The sequence below is a fragment of the Cajanus cajan genome, chromosome 6 (genome assembly GCF_000230855.2).
Source record: "Cajanus cajan strain Asha chromosome 6, NIPB_CcT2T_4, whole genome shotgun sequence".
Taxonomy (NCBI): Eukaryota; Viridiplantae; Streptophyta; class Magnoliopsida; order Fabales; family Fabaceae; genus Cajanus; species Cajanus cajan.
In genome coordinates, this window is record NC_138522.1 from 56767176 (window position 1) to 56781113 (window position 13938).

At 31.3% G+C, this 13938-nt stretch overlaps 2 protein-coding genes across 3 annotated transcripts; both read right to left on the minus strand.

Annotated features, from left to right (window-relative positions):
• Nucleotides 1–203: 203 nt before the first annotated feature.
• LOC109797889 (uncharacterized) lies at nt 204–2410 on the minus strand. Its single transcript, XM_020358047.3, has 2 exons — nt 1064–2410; nt 204–984 (listed from the first exon to the last, which is right to left on the minus strand). Exons 1-2 carry the CDS (start codon nt 2146–2148, stop codon nt 780–782), a joined length of 1290 nt encoding a protein of 429 aa, XP_020213636.1. The 5' UTR covers nt 2149–2410; the 3' UTR covers nt 204–779.
• A 2086-nt stretch (nt 2411–4496) lies between these two features.
• LOC109798179 (putative sugar phosphate/phosphate translocator At3g17430) lies at nt 4497–10314 on the minus strand. Of its 2 annotated transcripts, none has more exons than XM_020358432.3 (10): nt 10164–10314; nt 9226–9334; nt 9027–9134; nt 8801–8832; nt 8675–8725; nt 7542–7603; nt 7165–7426; nt 6213–6478; nt 6020–6111; nt 4497–5095 (listed from the first exon to the last, which is right to left on the minus strand). In XM_020358432.3, the coding sequence occupies exons 2-10, from the start codon at nt 9325–9327 to the stop codon at nt 4940–4942; spliced, it is 1131 nt and encodes a 376-aa protein (XP_020214021.1). In that variant the 5' UTR covers nt 9328–9334; nt 10164–10314; the 3' UTR covers nt 4497–4939. The 2 variants fall into 2 exon arrangements, with proteins under 2 accessions (XP_020214021.1, XP_020214019.1); XM_020358430.3 differs by lacking the exon at nt 10164–10314 and adding an exon at nt 9534–10088.
• Nucleotides 10315–13938: the final 3624 nt, after the last annotated feature.

Genomic DNA, 13938 nt, shown 5'->3' on the forward strand with positions numbered 1-13938 from the left:
TAGGTTATTAAATTAGGGAGGAGGGGCATTCTTTTTAGTCCATTTACGCATCATCTGACGTGTAATTTGATGGGACAAGTACGCATTTAACAAGCCACGAAAGCAACTTCATCTCATTAAAGTCTCATTATAGTAACAGAAAGTGATCATATTCAAACAATCGGGGACTAAATTGTGTAATGCAATACATTTAGAGACCAAAGTTAAACGACATGCCACTTTCAAGGACCAAATTGTTTGCTATCTTTTCAATATATCCATTCAAACAATTTTCATGCTTCTAAACAAAACTCTTGAACTAGCATTCCCAAAAGGAAATCATTTTTTTCATTTTCAATCCTTTCAAAATCAGTTCTAAACAAACTATAAGCTTGTCTCAAAAAAATGTATAATTCGGCCTAACTGATTGCATACTTACAATCAGTAAAAGTATATATGCTGTCTCTGTGTCTGGGTTTTTCCCAAAAAAGCACCTCATTTTGATCTTACTTGCCAAAAAAAAAGACAGGCTGCCACTTTCCCACCACTGACTATTTGCATGCAAGCATACATGTCAAGCAAATATCAGATAGATGAAAAGCATACCATCAGATAGCAGACTCAGCAGCGTATATAGGCAGAAATCATCTGTCTTCTGAAATCAAAAATCCCTCCAGCAAGCATATAGTAATGCACAAAAACATATGTCTTGACACCGTTCATGATTCATCTATGTCAGGTGAGCTACTATATATATTCTTTTATGTTGGGTTGTGACTGTAAAATAACCAACATTTGTATCAGATTTGATATACATGAACACCAAAATTACTATCTGCATCATCGCCTTTACTCTCCGCAAGCGTAATGGTAATCGGCTGCCACCCACAACAACTGTGTATAATCCATTCCTTGACATTGATTATCATCTCCAGAATTTTAAGCACATCCCCTAATACAAGCTCCTCAAGGCACGATCGCTTTATAAACAAACTGGCTTCATATCTAAGTAACAAAAAGACAAGGTTAAAAAGAGCGTGTCAAAACAAATTGATTAAAGAGTGTGTTAATGAGAAATAAATACCTGCAACGTGATACCAAAATCAATGATCTCCCTGATGATGACCGAAGAAACTGCTCAACTCTATCCCATACTGGTTGTGGGAAATCACTAGGTTGACCACTTGTATGATTGACACACTTGTAGAGCATATGATTTGTACCATGATACAAATGTAAAGCCCCAAGGACTCGTATCCCTACCCTACGTTGCTGAATTGCGAAATCCAAGGCCTTCCTAACATCAATCATCTGATACCTGGGATCCCCATAACGAATGCAACATGTTATATTCGCTTCGGAGGGTACAATCATTTGAACCTTGAGAAACTCTAGGGCTCTCATAATAACATCAATAAGACCCTCCACGTCGTAGTCAGCTCTAGAATCACCCCTGGTTTCTTGGAGATTAAGCTTCAGCCTAGGCATATCAGGGATTGGATTGGACGTAGGTTGATTTTCCCTGGAAGAAGTTTCAGAAGCAGTTGGGATTACAGGGAGGTTACATTTAGAAGGAAAGAATTCGTGAGGAGCTTTGAAAAGAGACATGGACTGTGTCCGTGCTGGTGGATTGGGCATTTGAAGAGGCAATGCTGTGCTGCTTTTTCTAACGTATTTGGGTTTGGAGTCGAGGGGGCAGAAAGGGGAGCCGCCGGCGGAGAGGGTAGCCCAGTGCCAGAGGAGTCTGGCGGCGGCGAGGCGGGGGAGGTGGGGCGGTTGGGCGAGGAGGATGTTGTAGCGTCGCATGCTGAGTTGGTGGAGAGCGTTGGAGAATTCTCTGTCGCCGGAAATGAGCAAGTAGTTGGCGGGGGCGGGATTGTCTACGGCCCAGAGCAGCATATCGACGAGGATCCTCTTGTCGGCGGAGGTGGAGGGGACGTGGTTGAGGGAAACGCCGGTGCTGGAGAGGGCGTGCTGGATGGGCCTGGGTATGCGGGTGGTGTCGCCGTAGGCGGAGATGGTGAGGGGGCCCACGTAGTTCATGTTCACCAGCGCTGTCGTTATGTTCTTTGCCACGGAGTTGGCGTTTTGGCCCTTGGGGACGCGGCACTTGTCCATGTCCCACCACACCGAAATCTTCGCCGCCGAGTATGTTGCATCGCCACCCATTCACAAACAACACATTCATTCCCTCTCTTTTTCTTGCGTCTTCTTTTAAATATACAAGAACAAGGACGGAGCTCGCACTCGCAACCCACTGTCACACTCCTTGCTGTCGCTGTAACGGACAATTATTCTCTTCACTACCGCTCACAATTACAAATCATCAGCTTTTTTAATTCACATCCAATATTACATATTTATTTAATATCAAATTAGCGTCAAAAAATACTTTGTATTTTTAAAATAATAAATAAATAAACGTGAGTAATTAATATTTATTTTGAGTAAGTCTAACATTGTAAGGGTAGTTTTTGAGTAATTAATAGAATAATCCTATTATTAATATTATAGATTAATTCGTCATTATGTGAAAAAACACTAATTATAATTTAATGTATGAAAATGAATACATGTAATATACATAGATAAATCTTGGATTATAAAAATTTATAGCTGCACATACCCAAATTTTTTATTACTATGAGAAACTGAATCTTCTTGAGTCACGAATTTAAGTTATTTTTCTAATAATATAAATAATGAAATATTAAATTAGAGTCAGTTTGATAGAGAAATGCATCTAAATGATTATTATTTTTTTAACGAGTAAACATCATTTGATTCTTGAAATATAGTAGAAGTGGTTGATAGATTCTTTAAAGATTTTTTTGTGATATTTGAATTCCTAAATTTTGACTCTATTATATAAGTTCGTCATTTTGTTATATTTAATTATTAGCTCTGTTAATTTTTTTAAACAGTCAATAATTAAGTGTTATGTTGACACCTATTGCCTCTATCAATTGCGTGTTCTCTCTACTAACCATCTAATATGGGTCATGATACAAGATTTTCATAGTTTCCAATCAGTAATGAATACTTTAAGGAAGGTTTTGATTATAATTTACATGAGCATGAGTCATTTTCTTTAAAGAAGTAAGGATATTCAATGAACAATAGTAAAATATCTTTTTTTAGAATCACTTATTGTACATGCAAATGAGAGTGAGACTGTATGCATCAAGGACTCAAAAAAATTGAATAAAAATTATTAAAGTATCATAATCAAAGGGTAATGTAATTTTGATTTCAAGTTGTATTGTCGGTATTTTTCAATTTTTGGTTTCTATTTTTCATTTAGGTATTGATACAAGAAGAATGTAGTTGTAAGTATTTAAGATAAGTGGATGAAACGACGTATAAATAATTTATGAACAATTATGATAAAATAAAACATTAACCATAACATAACTACTCAAATAACATGCATGAAGTATGGTCAAAACAAGTGATGTTTTTCATTAACAATAAAAATAAATAAATAAGAAAAGACAAGTATTGAGGAACAGGAAGGAGGTAGCTAGCAGCCTAAATAGATGAGTACAACTTTTGAACATGGGACAAGTACAAAGAATTTACATGGCTAAGGAGTGCATCTGTGCATGCATTGGACAACTTCATGAATTAGGACATTCCTTCTTAATACAAAAGATTCATACCGAGGGATTGTATACAATTACAAAAACATCAAATGCAAGGAAGATTAATGCTACTGTCTTTAGAAGAAGGGTGTGGTTCAAGAGCACACGCAAATGGTCACCCTTAAAAGTGACTAAGGAATGATTCATGTGGTTGAAATGTTTTTGAGTACCATTACGGCATTACGTGTGATGTGTGGGAAATAAAGTTTTTCAAAGTAATAACAAGCTATGGAACGTCCATGTTATGAGGGTTAATGTGACACCCATAATAACATTGATTTCTTTCAATTAATGTCATTTAAATAGCCAACTGAGAAACATTTACTTTTTTCAATTAACATGTGTAGGAAAATAAGTTTTTCAAAGTAATAACATTGACTTCTTTCAATTAAATATATAGCATGGTATAGATGCTATTGTCTTCGAAGTATTGTTAGAATTGACATTGACCAATTATCATTGCTAGAAAAGCATACTACACTGAAAAAATTGTAAAACAAACGAACGGTTAATTCCTTGAATGAAATGGTGAAATGAAAGAGGGTCAAAATTTCTCTCCAACCATATCAATTACACTGAGGAACAATCGTTCTCCCAATTTAATGAACCATTATATATTTATATTGAACAGCCAATCCCCCTAAAACTGGATGAAAAGGAAAAGTTTTCTTTCTTAATTAACCAAACATGCTAATAGGAATGCTCAACAGTTGTAAGTAACAGTGGAAGTGATCTGCGACCCAGGCAGAGTCACATATTTGTCAGAAGATTTTTTATCAAAGAACAAAAAACGATAGAGCAATTGTTCTATTAAATTGCAAATCTGATTCTTAGATGCAGGTAGGTCTCGGAGAAAATGAGAAGGCACAGCAGTTGTCGAACCATATCATTTTCAATTTTTAATTAATCTTAAATTAACACTAGTTAATCTGCGTTTCCATATCAGCTACACTAGTAACAGGTAACTCAAGAATCATCAGTCAGAGTTATAAGAGGTCCATTTGGAAGAAACAGAACCTTCACTGCACGGTCAAGCCTAGCCTATACAAGAATGAATCGATTTACTAATACTTTAAACATGAAAGTAATCAACTCTGTCAAAAAAATTATGTATGTTTCCTTCGCTCTGTTTTCTTGCTCCTTGTTTTTTCCCTCTTCTTTTGGAAGGAGGCGTTTGTGATCCTTTGGGGGAAGAAAGGATAAGACAAATGCTTTGATTTGGTTCCTGTAAGCTCTTTGTCTCTAAAAACTAGGTTGCTGCTAAGCTGGCTTTCTTCCAATATGAGATGCACTTTTTTGCCTATAAGCTATTGCAGCTAAGATGGTTTTCTTCCAACTCCAAAATGAGATATCCGCGATGAAGTGATTAAAGGTGCTTCTTCATCTATATGAGTATCAGAAATTGAATCATTCCATAAAGTCTCCTCTTTTTTGTCCATGTCATCATCTACTTTTCTCTCTGTCTGCAGCTCCTGCATTCATTAAAAAAGGCAAAGAACAAAAGCTGAACCAACAAATATGCTTCCTTAAAAATTAACATTAGCAGCAAAAGTAACAAGAAATTCAGCTGAAATCATACTTCAATGAAGAGCTGGTAAACAAAACTTAAAATATGACCACATAAAAGAGGGGAAGAATGAGACCAGATTAACAATTAGACCAAGTCTTAGCTATCTTTGGAAGGGGTTATCAACACAGAAAGCACCATAATTAGATATTCATGTGCTTTCAAACCCTAAAAAAAAAAGGGAGTGTCTGATGTGTTACGGTATGATAAAGTTCTCTTCACTGAATTTCTTCATGTCACAAGGTATGGAATGACCGTTTTCAGTCTACATTTTGGTGGTTCTGGAATGGAGTGACTTTCCAAGCCATTCATTTGTTTGATACATAGAATTATTATAATGTGTAGTGAAATCAATTTTGATCTGAATGATATAAAGTCCCTCGTGATAAAAAAAGTAGGAAGGGTAACTTCACTAATAATGTATAATGCTTGAATTTATCTTTTCTTTTATAGCATAATAACAAATCAATGTCAAAAAAGAACAAATACAGCTTTGTTTATGAGTGAGAGAGAGATGTGTATAATGTTTTGGAAAAATACTGCATATACTTTTTTTTAACCGTACTCCAAATAATATGTGTTTCACAATACTTTTTATGTATTTTAAAATTCTTTTACATATTTACGTAGTTATTATTCAAAAAAATTAACATGAGTATTCAAAATTAATTATAAGACATGAAGGTATGTCAAAACAATAAATAAATCTCATTGTACTGAGCATGGAATCGCCATTCAACAGATCTAACACGAGAACAGATCAAAACACAAATAATGTATGAATACTGATCAAACTACAAAGCAAACAAAAATTACTTAAAAGACTGACCTTTCCTGATGATTCATCTTGGACGCTTTGAAGTTGAGATGTTCGAACATCCCTGACCTTAAGGTAGTTGTAAATAACAACACCACTTAAAGCTGCCCATTAAAAATATTCATACAAAGAAACACTTAGAATAAATCCATGAAATGAATAAAATTAAACTACCAAAATGTTTTTTCAATGAAGAAACATATACCAATAGCGTAGCCAATAATATTAAGCCCAGTAATATTTGATTCAGGAAACAAGACAGTTGAAAGAGTGATAAGTATCCAGTCTTTCAAAACTCCAGCCACCCGAATAGTTACTGCCCCAGTTCTACCAATCACTAAGAATGTGGAAAGATTCAATGCCAAAGCACAAAGAGCATTTGAGAAAAATATCCAGAAGTTAAACTGCATATGTGGATCTTCCATCTCAGGCTTCTCAAGGATATACCATGGGATAAAAAGAAATACAAAGCTGTGTACAGCAAAGGGTAAATGATCAGATAAAACATAAAATTATGTTTGAATTTTAATGTACTGACTTTCTTGATACACAGAAATCCCAAAAAGTGCTACCCACAGCCCATTCCCCCTTCTTGAGTCAAAATGAGTGCAGTATTAGTATTTAGTAAGCATAAAAACCCAGGACTCAAGCAGGAAGAAGCAGAGCACAATATCCAAGCACAGGCCACCCATTGATTCATAAGTGTGAGTACCAAAGATACCCCAAAAAAAAAGTTGTATTGATAAAACAGAATTTTGATGAATACATATCAAGAACATGAGATCAAGAGATAACAGAAAATAATTATGTTTACTTGCTCCTAAAAATATTATATCAATGGTCATTAGTCTCAAGACTCTCACCCATTATACCATTTGTGGTGTTTCCCAGAGCATAAGGTGCATGATGAAAAATAGGGAGCCCGAGAAACTTAGATCAGATTAACATGATTGATGTGTATATGCAGAATTTTGACTATAAGCTTTTCTGAACAACAAAATAAGCTAATTCAAACAAAGGCAAATAATCAAACACATCTAGTGAGGGAAGCAAATCCCACAATACCCAGTGACATTCCTAACGTACAGATCAAAATCAACATCAGCATCCAACAGAAATGAAAAAAAATGTTTTCAAATATTCAACCATAGAGCTACCTGCAGGGTGCTATGTAATACAAGCTGGTAATAGGGTTTAGTGTCAAGCCCTTCTTTTGAAGAAGAACTTGAGTTAAAACCAGCCTCAATGCTTCAGCAACTATTCCAGTGACCTGATAAACTGTACCGAGCACATTAAAATGAATTTCCCCATAGGAGGAAATGACAACTCCAACACTGACCAGCACCATGTTCCAGAATACATCACATCTTAATTTCTCAGTTCCACAAGTAACAGCCACAAGAAATGTTGCCACTGGCACTGTAAATTGAAAAATTATAATAAAAAAGGAAAGAGACAATCATCCATTAAGGAATTCCATTTTCCAATAAAAAATAATCTCAGGTGGAAAGATGAAACACAAAAATTAACTTACTCAAGGCTTTAAGCATCTGGATGAAGGCCACAGATATGTACAAATAAGCAGTATTCCCAAACCTAAATAGACGATAGAGTAATTTAACCAATATATACAATACAGCCATGTAAGGAGAGGCAATGTACTAGTTTTTAAAGTAAGTGATATAACTTTTTATTTAAAGCCTATGTAATAATAATGTAATATAAAATTTAAACCAGAATATCATAGTTCATTCGGTTGATACAACTTTTAAGGCTACGTAATACAGTAATCACTATTAATACAACTTTTAACTCAATTTTTATTTGACTTTATGATAAATCAACTATGATACAAATATAAATGCTATCCAAGTATCCAACGCATAAAAAGCCTAATCTAAATGATATAGAATCAATGATTTTAAAAAAATTTGTTAACTTCAGAAAAGCTTACAAAATCATGAGTTGTGTCAGCTGATTTCTTACTAAATGCATATGGTTGTCAGGTTGTCACATGTCAACACAATGAATAACAAATATATCATAGAATCATACATGTCCAATAAAAGGATAGTTATATCTTAATTCTCATATTTGCAAGCAGAAATTGATGAAAATGTTTATGCTGGACTATTTTTTGTTGATCCCAGAAGCTTGTAATGAAACAGTTTATTTTACCAGAAAATTTCCAACTAGATGCAGAAGTTAATCAACAGAATGAATAACAAATACATTATAAAATTCTGATTAAAAGCTAGTTTTATATTTGAATATCTACAAATAAAAATTTATAATCACCATTTTATGCAACAACATTGCATGGTTCCACACACCCAAGAATGTATGTACACAAATAGACCTTCATGAGTCCAAATGGAGTTTAGGAAAATGAAGCACAGGCTTAAATCACAGTAAGGGTACGAGCATAAATATTAATCACCCTAACTATGGTCAGGCATTTGAGCGAGAATGAGAGACAGACAGAAACAGTAGAGCATCAACTTTGCTAAGATGACATGGAAATTTATAGTTTACAGCAGCCTATGTTTCAACTTTCAATCGTAGACTTGAATATGGGGGAGTATTAAAGGCACAGACACATGCATTACAATTTACAAATGGTTATGCTCAAATTACAACTTTAGGTCAATGACATCAATTGCTTACCACAGACTAGCTGCAAAGAAAGCACTTATAGGGACCACACAAGTTGCATATCTGCAAATCATACACCGTGTAAAGCCAGAAATATTAAATGAAATAAGAAGCAAGATATCTATGTAGAATTCTTACATATGAAATGTCATTTTAATTGGTGATACAACCTGCATCAATTAAAAATGGAGGAAAAAGATCATTTGGTTAGTTAAGTAATATTTTCAAGAAAAATCTAATGTATATTTAATAAGAGAATAGCAGTAAGGAGAGAACAGAATAATGAAGATGAGAAGTGCAAAGAAAGAATAAGGAAAAAGCCAGTCTAAAACAAATGACATTAGGAACTGCAACAGACTCGTACCTTCAGAACACGGATAAGCAAAAAGGCCACCCCACCAGAAAAAGCCATATGGATCATGGTGAGTGTTATTGGAAATGGGAAATTAAAATACAATGTGGAAAGGACCCACTGCAACAAACCAATCCCATAAGAAGAAAGGTATTGAGAAAAATATATTACAATACAAGATTAAGAATTTGTTGCCATATATGTGCCTTGCCTTGTTGTACAGAATAACCCCTGATGATAGTGAAATGTAAACTAGAAGGTAGATGTAAGTCAGCAGATGCTGCCTGGTCATTATTGCCATGGCGACTGCCATAACTAACCTGCAAAACTCAATGCAATTCAATGTCAGAAAATTCTTTAGACATATGAAATCTGGTTATCTCTGTTTATTATTATCGTTGTGCAATTAACTTCATGGACACGGTCATTGCTCTTCAAAGACCCTGGTTGGTATAACTGGGAATGAAATATAAATAATGGATAAAACGCGAAAAAGAAAGAACACTATAAAAACATTACATTTTCCTTTCATTGTCATGCACAGCTTAAATAACTAACAATTATTCCCAAGAACCATCAACACAGATCTCAATTAGAGCTTTCCCTTTCAAATTCCCTACCAAAAAAAATAGATATGAAATAGGTAGAAAAGGAAATCACTCCTAGGCAGCTCAATATATGAACAAGCACAATTTCTTAGTTAAAATACATAAACAATCAAATGATATTGATTAAAAAAAAGTGCAAAACAAGAACTAAAGTGCTTTAGTCAAATCAGGAAAAGCACACTCCGCATTGATTCTACGTTAATATATAATGGGAACTAATGTTTGTTTGGGAGCAAAGCATCCCAGTGTTGCACCGACCAACATTCACACGACCTATTATCGTAGAACTAGAACGAGGGTACTGTTTGATTCGTTATGTGTGTAGAAAGTTAAGAATCTTCCGACAAAGTTTCGATTCAACAGTGTAATAGTGAATTCACATGATATAGACAAAGTCATTATTAAAAAAAAATAACAATAACTGTGAGAACACAAAATTCAGTGAGATTCGTAGTGGGGATTGCCAAGAAGAAATCGAAGGAAAATCGTAAAACGAAAGATTAATATGACAAAGAGAGAGAGAGAGAGAGAGAGATTTTACCGACTATGGTGATCTGAAAAATAGAATGGGGAATGTAGAGATTGGAACACATAAGATGGCTTGAGAAATGAAAATCAGACCAAAATTGCAACAACGGAGCAACAAGCGATAAATCCGAGATTTTGTCCTTCACTTTAAAGGGAAAGATTTCGGTTAAAAATTTTAAATTAATATTTTATTGAGAAATACCATACAAATATATTTTTAATTTTTTAAATTAAGTTTAGTGAAATACTTGAGGATATTTTTTAATTTCTATGCAATAATTTATAAAAAAAATATATTATTAATCATTAAAAATGAATTTTAGTATATTTTTAAAATAATTAATATAAGAATTTATGTATAATTGATTATGGTTAGATGTTAATATTTTTTCTATCTTTCTTTTTCAAATTAGCACATATCCATAATCTTATTTTAGTAATTAGCACATACTTTTTTTTCTGGGATGTTTGTGGTGTATTTTGGTTTGATTTTTGTTTAAAAGTCATCTAAATAAAAAAAAATATTAAATGAGGTTTGATTCGAATGCATTAAAAAATTTAAACCAATATTTTGCAGTTTTTAAAATTGCTTATTTAAAAATTAATTAAAAAATATGTAATATTATGTTATTTGTTTAAAATTATACGTTAAAAATAAAACTAATAATATATAAATACTAAAATATTTTAGTCACTTTATATATTTAATATTAATTTTTATTTTATTATCTTAGTAAAAATATTTCTTTGATATAATTTTTAGCTATCATATTATATATTTTTTGACATATATATATATATATATATATGCCAAAAAAAAAGTGCGATTCAATTTAATTTTGGGACTAGTTTCGTATTTCAATCTCAGTCAAATCATTTTGGAAATTTAAAAACCTAACTGAACCGCTAATTTATGATTTTCTATCGATTTTTAATTTTTTTTGGATCTTTTGCAATTTTTTGTTTGAGTTTGTTTGATTTTGAACACCCACTTTTTTCTACTTATTTGAAAACTTAACCTCTAAAATTAGCATTTAAATATTAAGGTACAGAGTTTTAAATATAAATAAATTTGGTACTCTTACAATGCACATATTCACAATTTCTTTTCGTAATTTTGGAAACATAATATTAGTAAATATTCAAAATTAAACTAATCTTTGTTTAACAGTATAAGCGCATATAAGATAAGTATTCTCTTTCTAATATAATCTATTTCATATTTAAGATGAAGATTTAAATCCTGAACAATTTAATTAAGAAATATAAGTTATTATTATTTATACCAATATAATTTTTTGTCGTAATTTACCAACTATCATGATTTATGCAAAAAATATTATATATATATATATAGAAAATATAATGTATGCTTATATTGATATTAAAAATATAAAGCATATATAAATATAATTTATTTTGTGTTAATAGTTATAATAATTATTTATCTGTTAGAAAATAATTTCATGTTGAATTACGATCATTTGCAAGTCATGACAGGCTATGTTTTGATAATTGAATGTGTATTCAGTTGGATTTATTCAAATTAGTTTTAGTTTAAAATATAAAAAAGTTATTTTTTAAAATAGTTATTTATTAATTTAATTATGTTTTTAGTCTTTCAAATGTAATAATTATTTTTTTTCTCAAATTTAAGATTTATGTTTTTAGTTGTTGTAATTTCAAAAAAAATATTTAAAATATGTGTTTTTAGTTTTCAAAATATAAAATTATTATTAGTCCTTCAAATTTAAAATTTGTCATTTTAATTCTTATAGTCCTAAAAATATTACTATAGTCTCTCACCGTTATTAATAGCATAATTAACAGTGATAGATTCAATTTTATAATTAAGAGACCAAAATAATAATAATAATAAATTATATTTTAAGTACTAAAAATACGCTTTTTAAATTTTAGGAAAAAAATACATACCTCAAATTTAAAAGATAAAAAATATAATTAAGTCTTATTTATTTTATCAACTTCATCAAAATATTTTTTGAAAAAAAAAAATTTAACGTGTTTTTTTTAGCTTATGATTTTTTTTTGGTAACTATATTATTAGTAACCAAGTATATGAATTATTATGCATGTGTGTAATTTTTTATTTTATCAACTTCATCAAAATATTTTTTGAAAAAAAAAAATTTAACGTGTTTTTTTTAGCTTATGATTTTTTTTTGGTAACTATATTATTAGTAACCAAGTATATGAATTATTATGCATGTGTGTAATTTTTTTTTTTTTGTTTAGAGTATTATTTACAACAAAAATATTATTTGTGTTGGGAAGTTTTTACATAGGGAAGTACTCTGCATAATGGGTAGTGAATAAATCATAATTGAGTAAGTGGATTTTTCTCACTTATATTATATCCAAATTAACATTATTCACAATTGGATAGTTGGGTTCTTCTCACTTATATTTTATTCAAGACACATAAACATTAACGACACATAAGGGCGTAAGCAAGTTGGGTTGCGTCGGGTTTGGATAAGCCCGTTACCCGATCCAATCAAAATTTACTAGGTGGGATTAGATCGGATTTGTGTAATTTTTAAAAAAAATCTAATTTAACCCAATCCAATCACAAACGGATTGGATTGGGTTGGGTTAATGAAGTCAACATAATTATATTTATTTATTTATTGTAAAAAATTAAATATTTTAAAATAAATGTAAATCATTTGGTACATTATTGCAAATTCAATGTTATCAACCTATAAAGTAAACAATGACACAAATTAAATTCTAAAATAAATTTATTAATTTATTACATTATTATCAGCTAAAAAATCAACATTAATTAATACAAAAAAAAAATAAATATATTATATTGTTACAATGTTATCAACCTACAACACACAAATTTTTATTAAATAAGAGTGACAATGAGTATTATCTTGAACAAATGATCATTCAAACACTATTATTATTATTATTATTGTTGTTGTTGTTGTTGTTGTTTTTGTTGTTGTTGTTGTTATTATTATATATGACCGAATTGAATCGGGTTGGTAACGAGTTTAATACACAAAGTCCGTTATCCGACCAGTATAGTACCAGGTTTTGATCGGGTTGGATTGGACCTAATCCGAACTCATTAAGTTGGTTTGGGTTAATTCGGATTCGCAGGTTACCCGTACCCAGTTACATCCCTAACAACACACGTTCTCTACACTTCTAAAAGAACTTTCAGTATAAGAGATGATACCATTGTGTTGGAGAGTTTTTACATTGGAGAGTACTCCACATAATGAGTGATTGGGTAGGTAGGTTTTTCTCACTTATATTTTGCTCAATACACATTAACCTTAACGACACATGTCCTCTACACAGTTAAAGAGACTTTCAACAAGGGATGATACCACACATCATCCACACCTCTAAAGAGACTTTTGGAGAGCTCATACACCAAAAAACACTTCATATAATGAGTAATAGATAAATTATATAAGTGAACTTGATATTACAACATAAATTAAAATCTTAAGACATTAGATAAGTGAGTTTTTCTCACTTATATACATTTTAATATGTTTAACACTAACCGATATGAAATTCATTTTATACTTGAACTCTAATAATTAAATAATTAAAAATATATAATATTTTGTTTACTTACTCTTATAAATAAATATCATAATTTAATTTTATATTGGTACTAATAAATATATTGGTAAAAGTGTTAATTTTGTAATAATTATCTATATTGATATCATCATGACAATGTCCTTCTAAATTGAGAAAGTGTACACATAATCATTAATTAAAAAATCAACTAT